Source organism: Solanum verrucosum, unplaced genomic scaffold, assembly GCF_900185275.1.
Source record: "Solanum verrucosum unplaced genomic scaffold, falcon-dt-bn FXZP01000261.1, whole genome shotgun sequence".
NCBI lineage: Eukaryota > Viridiplantae > Streptophyta > Magnoliopsida > Solanales > Solanaceae > Solanum > Solanum verrucosum.
The window spans coordinates 13,515,727-13,532,443 of record NW_026019969.1 but is presented as its reverse complement, the minus strand read 5'-3'; the positions used below and the strand labels follow the sequence as shown (position 1 = coordinate 13,532,443).

Below are 16,717 nucleotides of genomic sequence, written 5' to 3'. Positions count from 1 at the left end.
AAATAAAAATAAAAAAGTAGATCACTATTCACAAATTAGTAGTACCACTAACTATTCCTGTAAAAAAATAATTTAGTTTAAATTTTGCTCTGGCATGTGGTAGAGGGTAAAATCATCAAAACACCCCTTCCCCGACAATGGTGGAATTTAGAATCCAACATTAATATTCAATAGCTTGTCCAGCTCCAAAACGAAGGTGGCTCTAACGTGTTTTCCAACCGATAACGACGATTTCACCTCTCTTTTCCCACGTTTTCTTCTTCTTTTCTCCCTCTTCTACAGCAGCAGCCAAAAGCAGAGGAACCCAGAATTTTCTTGGTTCAGAATTTATCGATTCTTGTTGACTAGTAACCAAGATTCTTGATGAATCAATCGATTTTGATGCTGTAGATAACGGATTCTTGTTTTTTATCATTAGGGATTTAATTGGGTTTCAAATTCTTGGAAGAATTCTAGGGTTTGGGGGGTCACAATGAAGGCCATGGAGACCCTTCAAGATCTGATCGAAGAAGTAAAAGTTCGAGCGGTTTGGTGGGGTTTGTGTATATTTGCTGTCTGTTACTTTTTAACACGTAAGTTCTATTCAATTTTCTCTCAATGAAGTTATGGGATTACTTACAGTGTTTTTATCACAATAATTGCGCATGTTTTTGGCGTTCTTTTGATCAATGGCCGTTAAAAGATTCAGTTTCTTGATGTTCTTTGGTGGGGTTTCGTGAGTATTGTTCTTGGAATGAAGATTAAAATAATGGTTACTTTCCTTTTCTTTATCTCAGTTTCTTTTGTCAATCTTTCTTTCATTGCAAGTCGTAACTATGCACCTTTTTGATGCCTTTTGTTAATGAAATACTTTACTGAATAAAAAATATAAAATAATAATTGGTTACTGAGTTTGTTGTACCTTTACATTGGGTGGCTTTGGCACTAAAATTTGATGTTACTATAGAATGCTTAAACATGCACTCATTTTGTTGGTCTTGTTCCTTAATTTCTACCAGAGAAGCTTCAACTGCTGTTGTGAAATTCAGATGAGATTGGATTTAAAAGAAAAACTCTCAAATTATTAATTCTTTGCCCCTTTTGTTTTGGTATGATGTCAGTGGTCTTCTGGTGGGTGGTTCCATTGACCACTTCAGTTACTTCAAATTTGTTTTATACTTCAACAAATGAAGTAACTTTCATTAAAGTTTTCAGAAAAAAAGGGGAGAAGGAAAAGGGAAAAAAATCGTGGATAGATTCGCAAGCTTGTTACCACCTGTCATACTTCAACAACATGCTTTCTTTGAGTAAATTATCATACTTCTGAGTATTCATTCAATTTTTGTGGTAAATTGCTTGTCACAACCGTCAATTTGCTTTTCTATTGATGCATCATGGTTGTTTTTTGGATTCAACTCTTGATTGCAGACACCAGTACATCAATGTGGATGAATCTACCTATAGCTTTACTCTTGGTTTCTGGATCACGCATATTGTTTAATGAAGTGGAGTTCCGCTGGAAAGTTCGGAATGTCCGACCACCAACATACTTGGCGCACTTAGAAAAGAAGCAGCTATCTGTGAATGATAGCCGACTTTCTACCTCACCACCCACACTGAAATGGAAGAGGAAAATCGGTTCTCCACTCGTAGAGGCAGCAGCAGAGGAGTTTATTGACAAGGTTATGCATGATTTTGTGATAGATTTGTGGTACTCCGATATTACTCCTGACAAAGAGGCACCAGAGCTGATACATGAAATAATCATGGATGTCCTTGGTGAAATATCTGGAAGAGTGAAAGGAATTAACCTTGTTGAGCTGTTGACAAGGTATTTATTTCCCAGTCATCCCTCTGACTTAAATAGAGATGACGCAATGGGGCAGGAAACACATATCCCCAACTTACTACAGGGATAGGAATTTACGGAGGGAACCCTTTCTTTTTGTTTTTTCATAGGTGGGTTCTGTCTATGTAAATGTACTAGTACAAACTTACCACTAGATTTTTATTTTCTATCAATATATGCTTTACTACTTGTTAAAGAAACACATTCCCCTACCCTGCCATCCCCTCCCTTTATTATTGGTTACTTCTTCTCACATCTAATAGCCGTTGTAGTGCCTGCAATAATTGAAGACACAATACTTTTAGCTAACTAATGACTATTTTCACTGTTATTCGTGATCCTATTAGTGAACTATACCATCATTGGCAATAACTTAGTCATGAAAAAATACAGTCAGTTTGTTCCCAATTTCCCACTTACGACCCCCTCTCTCCACTCCACTAGGGGCAAAGTGGGGCATTTATTTGATTACTGCTCCCATTGCTATTCTTAAACACAAATCTTTCTTTGTTATTCTATCTGTTGTTTCTCACTTTATGACTGTTGTATTGGTTTTGAGTCACCAGCAATTGAACCGAGTTATTTAATTTTTAGGGATGTGGTGGACCTGGTAGGAGATCACCTAGACCTTTTCCGCAGGAACCAGACAGCTATTGGCGTGGACGTCATGGGTACATTGTCTTCGGAAGAAAGGGATGAAAGGTTGAAGCACCATCTCTTGGTCTCTAAAGAACTCCACCCTGCTTTGATATCAGCTGAGAGTGAGTACAAGGTGTGAGTGGAGTGTTCTGATGGAAAAATCGACTCTTTCTCAATTGACATACTTTGCATGCTATCTAATGCTTATTTTATAGGTACTTCAACGGCTCATGGGTGGAATCTTAGCTGTTGTGCTAAGACCCAGAGAAGCGCAAAGCCCCTTAGTTCGATGTATATCCAGAGAACTATTAACTTCTTTAGTGATACAGCCTCTTCTGAATTTCGCAAGCCCTGCGTGAGTTGATCTCTTACAAATGTGAACCATCAAAATTTATTTCTCTCAGTATATGTAACTTTGTCTATATATGTGATGCTTTCACCGGCTAGGTTTATACCATGGAATTAGAAGGTTGTATGTTTGTTTATGCATTACCTTGAGAAGAAAGAGCCCTGTAGTATAGCTGCTAATTGGTTGTAAGGGTCTAAAGTTGTTGATTAGGCATTACTGACTAATCTCTTACAAATGTGAACCATCAAAATTTAGTTCTCTCAGTATACATAACTTTGTCTATATCTGTGATGCTTTCACCGGCTAGGTATATACCATGGAATTAGAAGGTTGTATGTTTGTTTATTCATTACTTTGAGAAGAAACCCCCCTGTAGTATAGCTGCTAATTGGTTGTCAGGGTCTAAAGTTGTTGATTACTGCCTTACTGTTCAGTAAATGTTACCAGTGAGAACTAAGACTCAATTGTGTTGCCTCCGCAGTTAGGGGTATTGAGTATATTTTTTGTTTTTTTCATGTGAAATATATTAGATTCAGAGTGGTTGTTTTTGGTCGTGATATTTAGGTCTGCATAGCTATGAAATTTGAGTATTTATGTTTAGGATGTTATCAAAACATTACACTTGAGCGACTAAGAGAGCTAGTCCAAAGCTTAGATTGTTCTTTGGTGATTCTTTATGGTTAAGAAAGTTCTTGATGATTCTTTTTTCCCCTTTCGTGATCCTATTTGGTATTTTCTTATGAGTACTGAGATGACTGGAAAGAAACAAGAAAGAGGATCTTGATCCCCTCCACCCAAACACCCGGGAAAAAAAATGTTAAGGAAGAGCGCTGGGAGAGAGAGGAAAAAGGGCCTCCTTCTATAGATAGAAGTATGCTTACACTGTGGAAAGTAACTTTTCTTCTCCTCACCTTCCCCCCTCCTGCCTCAGCATATTTTTGACTTCCATTTTTGTTATTGCAGTTAGGTGTCTGATGACGAGGAAGATAGGCACACTGTATATGTTTTCAGCTAATATAGAGAAGTTATTTGAATTGAATTGAAACAACGGGATAAGGCTCAAAAGACTAGTACAATTTACTGAACTATTTTCTAGTCAAGTAGTTAAAATGAACTGTATTTACAATTTATATTTTGGTGTAAAGAGTCTTTTGTCAGGGATGCTGAATCCATTTTGCAATTTTTGGAAGCCTTGTAAAGCACACAGGGGCCTTTTTTTGTAAACATTGCTGCCAGCAGTCTTTAAGCTGATGAAGATATGTTACCATTTTGAAAAATTTACAGCACAATTTTATGTTATCCTCATGGAGACGAACTTAAAACGTCTAATGGTTACTTAACCAGTAACTTTGTCTATCTAGGAAACTATTGCCTCAAGGACATTTGAATCACATATCTTTGTCCTGGGATGAACTTTCTAATCAGTATGAAAGGCAAATGAGAATCCCTTTCTGATCTCCGGAACAAATGTTACTTTTAGTTTTATTCCTTTATAATCCCGCATACATGTTGAAGATGTTCAGTAAAAAGTTATGATCACCTTGGTGTTCGATGCTCTTTATAATGTGAATTGAGGATATCTTATCCTAGCTACATCTCCCCCCTTTAAATATTGAACACTTCCTTAATTTGAGTAAATTGAAGTTTCTTGCAGTCATTAAGTTTTTAGCATATTGGACTTTAGTAGAAGATGATGAACTTGCGAGAGTTTGTCTATGGGAGGGAGACCAATAACTTAAATGTAGTCATTTCCCCTTCCTGTTTTGCGGGAGGTGGTTGGTGTTGGGGTAATTGGGGCCACTGCCCACTTGTTATCTAGGTTGTGATTTGCTCATTAATGAAAATAAGTAAAAGAATTTTTAATGACCCGTGGTTTGACCTTTGGTTTGCCGTATAAGTGTCAAGACTATTAGACTCATGTGTGGGGTTGTTGCTGGTGAGAAATTAGTGGTCTACATTAGTAATTATGACCTTTTAATTGCAACTCAGTGCTGCTTTTTCCTCACTATCTAAGGTGCTCTTGTAGTTTCCCAAGATTTAACTGCTGATATGGATCGACTGTTCTTTCACTGTTTTAATTGATCACTGTACAAATGGGAGTAAGAATTTCACAGTTGATTCACATTTTTGATTGATCAATCTGGCCTATCCCATTTCAATTTGTGTAGCTACCCATTCCGTATTAACTTGTTACTCATTTGCTATTGTACTTGATATATTTTCTTGCAGGTATATTAATGAATTGATTGAATACATTTTCCTTGCATATAATGATGAGGGGTGTAAGGAGTCTGGCGATGGTAAATCGACTAAAGTAGAAAGTCATAATCGCAATCAGGTTGCTCCCTCAGACACTGTAAAATGTGCAGAATCTGATCATAAACAGAAAACACCTACCAAGAGTCAAGGGACTGATGTCCCACTTTGCCAATATGACCATCGAAGAGAATTATCATCAGCTAGTGCAGGAAGTTCAATTTCTGGTTCGATTCAAGACGAGGCTAGCCATCCACGGCCCGCTGACTGGGCTCGTGTCCTTGAAGCAGCTTCCCAGAGAAGAACAGAAGTTCTGATGCCTGAAAATCTTGAGAACATGTGGACTATCGGCAGAAATTATAAGAAAAAACTCCAAAAGAATTCTTCCACGGGAAGAGTTCAGGTTCCTGGAGTAAAGGTTACAGTAAGCAGTGGAAAAGATGTGGGGAAAGAGTTACCAACTCAGAAATCTGAAGTAGCCATGATAATGGAAGATGAACCACATGATCCAAATCAGCCACATGATCAGAGAAGTCATCCTTTGCATTTGTCTCAAGAGCTGATAAAGGATGCTCCGTCCAAGGGAGGAGTTCTCTATGATGTTGGCAATGCTTCTGCCATTGTTGCATATGAGACTAAGAGTAGGCTTAAGAAATCAAATAGTACATCTGATTTAATTATCCAACAAAATACTGAAGATTTGTTTATGAGCAAAGGTGGTGGATCCATTATATCAGAATTCTATAGTACAGAATTTAAGAATGCAGTACCTAGCACTATGAGTGCTTCAGACATGGTGATTCGTGGTGAGGGACATCATCTACCAAAGCTGAAGTGCAGGGTATGTGAATTCTCCTCAATCTTTCCCTCATACTCCAAAATGTGTCCCAAGAAGTCAAGCTGGCTCATGAGAAATTTAAAACTTGTGTGGTGTTGTATAATCAATTTTATGAGCTATGGTCTCAAATCTTGATTATTTGCACACGGTTACCTTTTGACTTCTGTCTTCTAAGATTCTTGTTGATCAATAATGTTTCCTCCTGCCCCAGGTTTTGGGTGCATATTTTGAGAAGCTGGGCTCAAAATCTTTTGCTGTATATTCAATCGCAGTTACTGATGCCAATAACAGTACTTGGTTTGTAAAGAGAAGGTATTGTTTTCATGTATTTTAACTACTTAATGGTGCCCTATCATATAAAAACATCTTCATTTCAATGGTATTGTGTTTATAATTTTTTGGTATTGCAATTAAAGAAGTCCCTTTGAACACTGAACAAGTTCTTTTCTCAACTTTCGCTGGCTCTGTTTAGCTGATATCTTCCTATTGGGTGCCGTTTAAGCAGATACAGGAACTTCGAGAGATTGCATAGAATTCTGAAGGATATTCCTAATTACACATTGCATTTGCCTCCTAAGAGGATATTTTCATCTAGTACAGAAGATGCATTCGTTCATCAGCGTTGCATTCAGCTTGACAAATATCTGCAAGTATGTCACAGCACTGCTTTTATATCTATTTGGAATATTTGTGCCTTCTGGTTGCTTTAAATGTTCTTTCCCTAACAGGATCTCTTGTCAATTGCCAATGTGGCTGAGCAACATGAAGTGTGGGATTTTCTCAGTGCCTCTTCCAAGGTATGTATTTCTTGAAATTTGTTAGGTCTTTTACCATCATGTCATATAGATCTAGGCTGTTTTAACCCTAACTAATACCTGATTTATGTCAATGAAGAACTATTCCTTTGGAAAATCTTCTTCAGTGATGAGAACGCTGGCAGGTACTTCACTTCTTCCAACCAACATGTTTGTGTTCTTTATTTATGTGATGAGTCTGGTGTTTCCATTGGATATTTTACGTCTATATACTCGTATACATGGAATGTGGTAAGGGTAGTCCTGTTGATGACTGCAATAATAAATCTCCATTGGCCAGAATAACTTGTACCAAGTTTCTTCACGTAGTATGCAGTGTGGGTATCTGATTCCAACTTCAGATAATGGTTAATTCTTGAAGTGAGTTGGGGAGTCTGCTTTGCTAAACTATAAAGCTAAAGTTTGAACAGAGTATTATACTATTTTTTTTTTTTTTTGAGAAGGAGAGTATTATACTATTAAATCACAATGTGAGGCAAAACGCTGTGTTACTTTTCTTCACATAATATTATCTACAGTCATGAACTTTAAATAGTTTGCTTATTTAATTGTGTTAGAAAAGAGTTAAGTTCTTAAGTTACATATTGCTCCATATTGGACAAGTACTATATGTATTATATTTGACACCTATAAATAGGTGTCTTGTATTCTCTGAATTGTCAAGTTATTAATGTGTTATCTTATCTCATTTTCTCACATGATATCTGAGCCTACCTTTGTAGGTCACTCTTGCACTCGTAAGTCCACATTCAAATACATGAGTGATCCCTAGAGTTGGTTACACTTGTGGAAGGTTGTTGAATTATATAATAATGTCTCAGTTTGAGTATATAATGGCATCCAATTAGATTTATAAGGTCTTTGACAACTTCTTATTTGTCTTAAGGTTTGGGTTGGATGCTCAAACTTTCACATGGTATTAGAACTCCTATGATCTTGATACCTCAACAGGGCAGTCTTATGCTGGTTTTTTGCTGAAGTTTCTTTCCTTTCATAATTTTCATCTTCTTGTCCTTTCTTTGACCATTTTGGCACCACCACTTCTTCTTGACTCCAAAGTTTTCATGCAAAAAAATAAAATAATGTGGATGATAGATTTTGTCCAAGGCTATCGACTAGGAAAAAATATTGGTTTTTCTTGGCAGGGATTTAAGTGAGTACTAGTTAAAATGTTCAGTAATGATTCCTTTGCGGTGTACCAATGCTTAAGAAGCTTTAACGTCACATTCAATCAGTCAGCTAAGTGAATAACTACGAAAGATGATTGCTTTTTTCCTTAATATACTTATACGTCTTTCTCTGATTGCTTAAGAATGAACTTAATGAGTGAGTTACCTGGTATATGGTAGTTACTTTATTTGTATAGTCTGATTGAACTCAACCTTTGTGACAGTTAACGTGGATGATGCTGTGGATGATATTGTGCGTCAATTTAAAGGCGTTTCTGATGGCTTGATGCGTAAAGTTGTTGGCTCTCCTTCATCTTCTTCTTATGAACCTACTACCTCTACTTCAGACAGAAATTTGTCTTGGAACGTGGAGGAAATACATAAACTGGCTTTAACACAAAGTAACTCTGAGTCAGTTAATAGTTTCTCTGACAACGATGACGGTGATAAAGATGGAAGCCACGGGCATGAGGAAGTAGGACCTAGTTTAGAAGACAATGGGTGGCATTCGGACAATGAGTTGAATTCAAAAGGATTTACCCCTCGGGTGGTTAAACATGACGAGGAGATGATAAGCTCAGTGGCTGATTTGAAGAATGGTTCTGGGCTACAACGTAAATCTTTCAGTTCTGGAGGATTTCCAGAGACAAGTTTGGCAGTAGTTCCCAGTCAACAAGAGGATCCAGTTGGAGTGCCACCAGAGGTATATCTTTCTTCTTCTCCCTTTTCTACTTCTAGTGAACAGGATATGTATTGGGAGAACATATAGAAGCTTTGATCTTCTTTGGAAATTTATTCTTCTGAAAACATGAATTAAGACCAATAGACGCGCTAAAAGACATCTGAACTTAGGTATCATGTCTTATCAGAGGGCTGCAAGTGAATGTGCATGAGCTCATCTTTTTTCTGCATATTTGGATTGTGTTATTTGTATCGAGGAGTGATTAACATGCTTTATTAAGGTTCATATTAGGTGGGATAAAAACAATCTGGTCTAATCACATGTCTGGAATGCTCCCAATTGGATTACTTGTACAGTAGGGCCAGGGTTTACCCGAGGATAATTTTCCCATCAGTTATGGTGCAATGGAAGGACGTTAAAGTTTATTTTTCAGGGAAGGGTTGGTATACTTCTCGTGTACTAGCATGTTTTTGCCCAAACATATATAAAAACCTTATTACTTTATCCAAAAAAAATATTGGGAAAGGGATATAACTGTGATCAGCTGAAAAAGATTATGAGCATTCAATTAGATAGGGACTAGGGAGTAATAATTGCTTGATGCCTGTTTAGCTCATTGGGGAGCTTGGATGCAGGGTATGATTTCAGAGTCAGCATGTGAGATATTTACAAGTTAGGTTCTTGTCAACCTTCGGATCAAATGATATCAACTGTATTTCTCCACCCCACATAACATTTTTTTCTACTTTCAACCTACTTGCCCCACCCTGGACCATTTTAGTTTTCTTTCATTTTTTTCTTCCTTCCGTTACTGTGTTAAAAGAGACAGTATTTTATTCATTATTTTTTAAAATGGAGACTTTATATTGCTTTAGCAAAAGTCCAATGCTACTGTAAGTAAAATAACAGATCCAAAAATGTTTTGAATGACATAGTAAATAGTTCTCCATCATGTTCATTAGTATTTTATAATTTATTTTTGCTAATCATTTTAAACTATATGGCTTTTTTTACCTATTATATGACATGCTTCACCAAAAAATCTAAGAAAACTATAGAAAGAAATAATTACAATGTTATCCACTATCTCTGTTATCAACTTGAATAGTCAAATAATTCTATTTTAAAGATAAAGAAAGAAACTATCTTTAGAAGTAACATATTGCTTGTAATGAATCGGTATTTTTATCTGTAGCAACTCAATGATTCTTCAATAAATGAAAAAAGAAAATCAAAAATGATTTTGAAATAGAAAGTGAAAAAGAAATAGTTGCACATTAGAGATAGCAGTGAAGTGGATTTTCTTAGAGAAACAAAGCTAAAATGAAGGTGTTTGGAAGCAGAAATTTCGCCTGCAAGTCTGCAACCTGCCCCACTCCACCCCACCAAGTTTTTTAAAAAACTGGTTCAACCCTCCCTGCCCTGCATCGATTTAAACCCTCGCATCCTGGCCCCATTGCCACCCTGATAATTTCTCCCTCCAGTTGGCTACTGGTGCTTGATTTTGTGCTGGACTGCTTTTTTCCCCCCTTAATATCACGTGCTCTGTTTTGCTTATTCTCATTTGGGGTTTTTCCTTTCAGTGGACGCCGCCCAACTTAAGTGTACCTATCTTAAATTTGGTGGACAAGATTTTTCAACTGAACAGAAGAGGCTGGCTAAGGTGACAACAACATGTTTTGTACTTCTCTACTTCCCATCCCATCCCCTCCTGGTATCAAATTTAGAGTTGTTTTCCTACATTTAACTTCTCTTTGATAGTTTCATTATTGAATCAGTTTCATCATCCATGTTTAACATCTTCATGCTTAATTTGGTTCCTAAAAATGATTTAGAAGGGTCGATATAATATTTGTTATGAAATTATGCCAAAACTACAAACTTGCCATCCTGAAAAACTGAACTATTAAAGTATGGACATTCTTCGCATGGGAATACATGAAGGAGAGAGGGAGATGATCCAGGATTTCACAAATTTAGACATAGTTTCAACAAAATTGTAACAATATCTAAATGTCCTCGCCACCTCATCAAAGATTGGTCCTTTTTGGGACTTTCACCATAGATCCACAATTCCCAATTTTTTCTTCCCTCCCCTACATCACCCAAACTTCGTTCACTAGTGGGAAAAGGGGAAAGAGTAGCCATGGTTCTTCTCTAAATTTTCAAGTTATTTTCCTTTTGTATCTTTTGTCTTCTTCCAACATTTACAGTGCCATTAATGGAGGTAAGAATTAATGTGCTTCCATTTTGTTGATCAGATTATGGGTAAATATACTTTTTGCCTTTCTCGATGGGTGTTTATGCCCAGCGATCAGATTAAGAATTTCCATCTGTAGATTTGCTTTTTTGCCTTTCTGTTTGTTCTTGCCTTCTGATTGATGGACTCAAGGTTTATAGTTTCCAGTGAGCTGAATTCAATGAATGTACAAAAGAAGTATTAAATTGAATAAAATCTCTATCTTGGTGGATCCTGATTGCTCATTGTTCATGATTTACTCTGTGCTCAGAAATTCCAAATTATTGACAAACTCCTTTCTTTTGATTGTTTGAGAAATACCAAAGAACGAAGAGAAAGGAATGAAGCTACTGATCTGGAAAATAAAAAGTATGGACATTTAGGTGAATTGGGGGATTTATGGTGAAAGACCAAAAAAAGAAACCCAAAAGACTAATATTAATGAGATGGCAAGGACATTTAAGGAAATTAGAAAATGGGGAGGGTATAACCTATAACACACCTATGCAGTAGGTTAGCAAAACCCTGCACGGAAGGTATCTTGTATGCGTATTATTCCCATGACATGGCATCATTAACGAGCATCTAACTAAGTCATTGTTGTTTGCGCAGAAGACAGGTATTTTGGATATCAAAGGAAATTATGCAGTTAATGATGGAGGATGCTATTGATGATTGGCTGTTGAGGCAAATTCATTGGCTACGGAGAGATGATGTTATTGCTCTCGGAATTAAATGGATTCAAGATGTAAGCATTTAGTTTTCTGATTGTAACTTTTCCATCTTACTTGCTTACCTTTGAAGCAATTTTTTCTTGGCTTCTACTTCTGGAGTTACAGTATTTACAGATTGCATTAACTAAATGACAAATGGAAAATAACTCTTGATTGCTGAAGAGAAATAGTTTGGAATTACAAAAAAAGATAATGGTGCAGAGTCCCTACTTAGCAAACTTTAGTTCAGGTTCCTTTTTTAGGATTTTTGACATGTTATGCCTCTAATCTTTTTTACAACACTAGATTTCCTCCTTGAGAGTTCTTCATAAAATAAATGCATGTGCCAATTCATCTATGTTTATGATTCGATCTTTGATCATTGATGTAATAAATCTAATGATTTTAATATTGTTCATTTAGTATGACACTTCAGCTAATTCCGTTGCTTATTAGATTTCAAAGTCTGCCATTTACAATTGCTGCACTTGTGTAGATAGTATTTCTTACATATATATTTATTTTGAACTTGATGTGACATATGTGAAAATAGATAGAAAGACATCAGCATTTGGAGATTAGTGTCAGGGGAAAGAATATTAATATGTGCTGCAACATAAAATGTTAAATTTGTATGCACTTTTATATTCGTCGATGGCTTCATAGAAGGTAATTTCTTTTTTCTTTGTTTGAGAAATAAGCTTTATAATATGGTTTAGTCAACTCATATAATGGAGCATGCCATACTCATAACGTATGGAACTTGACTAATATCATCTTGATTTCTTTGGTTGTGGGGTGTCTCCCGACTTTCTTATGTGTCATCATTGCGCTACTTTGAGATTAAAAAATGAGGAAATTATGCAGAAGGATTATTTGGAAGTGACTTTTTGGTTCTGTTGCTGATTGCATTCCTAGGTTCTCTGGCCCAATGGCACTTTCTTCATAAAATTAAGAAATATTGTTGAAACCAGCAACAAACCAAATCAAGGATCTGTTCATAGCACGAAACAATCTGGAGGAAGTAAGGTCTCTAAGGCAGGATCTTTTGAGGAGCAACTTGAGGCTACTCGTAGGGCAAGTGATGTGAAAAAGATGCTCTATGGTAAGTGTGGCTCTCGATTGTGCTTGATTGCCAACATTACTTCTTACCTATTTTATGAAATGGAAGTTCCTTAAAATAAGATTTTTCCATGATTTTTCTATTGTTCATTTATGTAATTGACTGCAAAAGTCATGAATTTATTCATATCCCATTATTGCTTCTTTTTGAATTGTTTTCAAACTGTACTACTTTTCCTTCAGCTAGCCAGTTTTCGTGGCATGTAACAGTTGTCTAGAAGCTATTATTTTCTGGGGAGTAGATGTCTTACACTATTGATTCTCACACAATTTCCATGCTTCCACTGGGGGTAGTTCATGTTTATTTAGGTTGGGTTGTCTGTTCGATTTCACCAAAACCAATTTGACCCTGTGCTTTCTGTTGCCCTGCCACTCTACATCTATTATTCAGGGTTTTGGAGGGGGGGGGGATGAACTGCACATACAGTTGGGGTTTATAGCAATTCCGCCTTGAGAGGGCCAGGAATGAAATTAACTAGTTCCTCTTTAAATTCTTAGATACAGTTGGGGTTTATAGCAACCCAGCCTTGAGAGGGCCAGAGATGAAATTATTAACTAGTTCCTCTTTAAATTCTTAGATGGTGCTCCTGCCACTTTGGTCAGCTTAATTGGGCACAAGCAGTACAGACGTTGTGCTAGGGATTTGTATTATTTCCTTCAGGTAAGACCTCTCCGTGAGAACATTGGTTTCCTATTTCATGTTTTCCGCTAAACTAACAACAACAATTGTCTTATAATGTGCAGTCTACTATCTGTTTAAAGCAGCTTACATATGGTGTCCTCGAACTTGTACTTATATCAATGTTCCCTGAACTGATGGATCTTGTGAAGGATATCCATGAGAAGGCACACACTCAACCTGTATAGGCTGCCTCTCTTTTTTCTCAGTAACTACATCAATGAGCTCTTTTAACTCGACTCTGCCTATAGATCCAAAATTCTCATGAAAAGCTCGGAAGGAGAACGAATCTTAGGCCTGGGGGGATGGAAACTTAGTGACTTAATTTTGTCGTCTTCATTTATTTTTTCGTCTAGGGTCTTGAGGTGCTGGAAATTCTTTATGGAATGCCAAGGTAGCAGCAAATGGTCTACTTTTGCTTCTCATTGTACAAAGTGTGCATTAAAATTTGTATAGTTATCAGTTTTGGTGTGCAGTCTTGTATATTCATTTGAAACTACCACTTCATGATATAACTCGTCAGACTGATGATTAAATGCACTTTTATGATGAATCCAATTTTGCTCTTGCCATTGAGAGTTCATTCCACCTCCCTAGGCTTGCGTACACTTTATCCTCTCTGGACCTCACTTGGGAGATTACACTAGGTGTGGTGGTGTTGTCATTGGGAGTTCGTGAAGTTTTTTTTTCCTAATGCATGTACTGTTGATTAAAAACATGAAAGACTATCAAGCCATGCTCAGTGTAGATATGTACACTTGCAATTAATTTTGAAGTGACTTTTATCATTGAGTTTTTAAGTGTAAAAACTTTTATGTGTGGACTATATAATATAAAATACTTTTACATGTCACTTAATAAACAAAAAAGATGTCACTGTTATTATGAAGCATGGATTGGTAAATGGTTAAAGGCCTATTATAATGAAATTGATCTGTTACGTCCAAACGTTAAACCCAATAGTATAATGACTCAATATGTCTTGCATTAAAAAAGTTACTTTGTATAGTTCACTAATTCTTCAATCTTTTCATGTATTGCAGACACTATTTTTAGCTGTTTTCCTTTTTATTCTATGTGGTCCTGTCCGACCTTCCAAATTTTGTTTCAAAAAAATAAGGCACTATCAACTTCTTGTACAACTTCTTTTCCTTAAATCTTCTTTTGGGAAAATTCTCCATCTTCATACTCATCTTGGTAATTAATTTTGCATCTTATCTTCATTCTTCATTGCTATGTGGCAACTTAATAAGGCAACTCTGGATTTTGAATGTTTTGAAGAGGACATTATTGCACTAGTAAACGGAAAAGCCCTATAACAAATGGAAATAACTCATAAATACACTCCATCTGCCCAAATCAGTAGAATTGTACAAACTGCAATTGATATGATGGAAAACTCCTTATTGAAGATAGACAAAAGAGCAATTTTCTACAAGATTTTTTGTCCCTCAATCACTAATGAACTGGTAATTCTCTGCTTCTGTTCATCATTTTAGAAGCAATCTTACATTTTCTGCTTTAATTTGAACATACTAGATGTTTTTCTTCTTTCTGATGGAGTAGTTGATGTTTAATTTGTAGAGAATCCCAGCCCATTTTCTTAGGCATATATCAGAAGAATCACCTGATAAAGCCACCCTTAAGTGTCTTTCTGGAGGCACTTGGAATGTGAAACTACAGTGTGATGAAGATGGTTTGCTTATACACAAGGGTTGGAAGAAATTTCAGAAAAATAATCAACTAGAAAATGGGGAATATCTCGTGTTTAGGTACGATGGCGCTCTGCAATTCACAATAAGAATTTTCAGCAAGAATGGACTGGAGAGACAAATGAAGTCAACAAACATGGTTAAAAATAAACAAGCTTCAATAGATGGAGGCAGCAAGCGTAAAAGGCCAGAAAAATTCCCTAAACAGACTTGTGCTAACGGTGAAAATGACACAGGTATGATGATTTAATCATACATTTCCAATTCTTCTAGCTGTTGTTGAAAGTTAGCATAAAATGGAGTAACAGTGATCAAATTTAGACTTTCAGCACCCGATTTTTCCCTTGCAGAAGACGTATTTTAACATGTAATATACTATGTTGTGTTTCCTTAGAACATGAAACTCCAAGAAAAAGAGCTGCACTTGAGAAAGAAGAGGACCTTCTCACTCCAAATATTCCTCAATTTGTGAAATGTTTGAAAGGCTACAATGTGAAAAAGTCTTGTTTCTTGGTAAGTGTTTTCTTGAAAACAAGTTTAAGATATGAAATGTGTAAAATTTATGTAAACCAAATAATTAATACTTCTAATGCAGTATGTTCCAAGATACTTCTGTGAACAACTTTCGACATCAGAAAATAAGACAACAGCAGTCCTCCGTAATTCAGAAGGAAAAGGGTGGAAAGTGAATTGTATAACACAAAAAGGATATCATGCTTTCTGTGGAGGATGGAAACAGTTTGTGAGTGATAACAAGCTTAAGGAAGGACAGGTCTGTGCTTTTCAGCTTGTCAATGCAAATGAAGTAAAGGTTTCTGTTTTCAACGATCCTTCGGAATCTCTGTTGAAACTTGCTGCACAAAGATGATAAATCTTAGTTTTGAACTGCTACAATTTGATGTCATTATGTTGGAATCTGAACTCTGTAGCTGCTTAACATGAACAACCTTGTTTTCCTTCATTTGTTTTTTTCTAGTTGTTGTTCCTTTATATGTTCACATGGTTATAGCCACATCAATGGTAGATTCACATGAAATATATGTTCATGTTGATGATTTCTGGTGTGAAGAAGACTGCTGAAATATTTTTTGTGTGAACAAGGTTGGTAAGGTGTTTCTGGTGTGAAGAAGATTGGTAAAATGATTTTTAGTGTGAATTTTGGCTTCATCATTCTGTAGGCTATTTGTAAACGTGACAGAAAACGATAAAATTGGTGATGGTAAAAGTTGTGTTGAAAGTGTGAACTTTTGTATGGAGCAAAAGAGAGTTCACCTTAAGTCATGTGAAATTTTGCAAGGAGCCTAAAGACTTTTTTTTATGCTTGCAACAAAAAAATAAAATAAGGGAGAATGTGCAAATATACCTTTTTCGTCAGAAATCAATTTTTATATTATACTATGAAAAATAAATTAAAATAGCAAAATATTGAAATTGATATTTTCGAGTACTTAAAAATATCAGAACGCCAAAAACTGCAATGCACTATGAGAACATCTTAAGATTCTTATAATCTTTCCTTCTCTTATATATATATGCTTATGTGTAGAGTTGTCAATACAGGTTGACACATCCCATTCGGGCTAATTCATACAGGCTTTGAAATTTGATGGATCAGGTTGGACTAGCCCATTTTTTGTGTAGACCAGAAAATGGTCGGCCCAACCCATAAGTACGTG

The 16,717-nt window shown here is 36.2% G+C and overlaps 2 protein-coding genes across 4 annotated transcripts; both read left to right on the top strand.

The window, feature by feature from the left end:
• The first annotated feature begins 109 nt into the window (after positions 1–109).
• On the top strand, positions 110–13,909 carry LOC125815127 (uncharacterized). Of its 3 annotated transcripts, XM_049494510.1 has the most exons (16): positions 110–221; positions 419–572; positions 1,408–1,810; positions 2,423–2,600; positions 2,683–2,822; positions 5,046–5,913; positions 6,122–6,222; positions 6,416–6,560; positions 6,639–6,707; positions 6,805–6,850; positions 8,119–8,597; positions 10,160–10,239; positions 11,428–11,563; positions 12,447–12,633; positions 13,229–13,311; positions 13,395–13,909. In XM_049494510.1, the coding sequence occupies exons 2-16, from the start codon at positions 473–475 to the stop codon at positions 13,515–13,517; spliced, it is 3,138 nt and encodes a 1,045-aa protein (XP_049350467.1). In that variant the 5' UTR covers positions 110–221; positions 419–472; the 3' UTR covers positions 13,518–13,909. The 3 variants fall into 3 exon arrangements, with proteins under 3 accessions (XP_049350467.1, XP_049350466.1, XP_049350469.1); XM_049494509.1 differs by lacking the exon at positions 110–221 and having other exon boundaries at positions 249–572; XM_049494512.1 differs by lacking the exons at positions 110–221; positions 419–572; positions 1,408–1,810 and adding an exon at positions 1,835–1,938.
• Positions 13,910–14,683: 774 nt separating this feature from the next.
• On the top strand, positions 14,684–15,986 carry LOC125815128 (B3 domain-containing protein Os11g0197600-like). Its single transcript, XM_049494513.1, has 4 exons — positions 14,684–14,798; positions 14,914–15,277; positions 15,436–15,554; positions 15,637–15,986. The coding sequence occupies exons 1-4, from the start codon at positions 14,718–14,720 to the stop codon at positions 15,907–15,909; spliced, it is 837 nt and encodes a 278-aa protein (XP_049350470.1). The 5' UTR covers positions 14,684–14,717; the 3' UTR covers positions 15,910–15,986.
• Positions 15,987–16,717: the final 731 nt, after the last annotated feature.

Excerpts from the sequence above, each read along its gene's own strand:
- LOC125815127 (XM_049494510.1), top strand. The coding sequence starts at position 473 with ATGAAGGCCATGGAGACCCTTCAAGATCTGATCGAAGAAGTAAAAGTT. Across the intron at positions 6,561-6,638 it reads AGCTTGACAAATATCTGCAA|GATCTCTTGTCAATTGCCAA; the intron begins GTATGTCACAGC and ends TTTCCCTAACAG. Across the intron at positions 13,312-13,394 it reads ATTTGTATTATTTCCTTCAG|TCTACTATCTGTTTAAAGCA; the intron begins GTAAGACCTCTC and ends TATAATGTGCAG.
- LOC125815128 (XM_049494513.1), top strand. The coding sequence starts at position 14,718 with ATGATGGAAAACTCCTTATTGAAGATAGACAAAAGAGCAATTTTCTAC. Across the intron at positions 14,799-14,913 it reads CCTCAATCACTAATGAACTG|AGAATCCCAGCCCATTTTCT; the intron begins GTAATTCTCTGC and ends TTTAATTTGTAG. Across the intron at positions 15,278-15,435 it reads TAACGGTGAAAATGACACAG|AACATGAAACTCCAAGAAAA; the intron begins GTATGATGATTT and ends GTGTTTCCTTAG.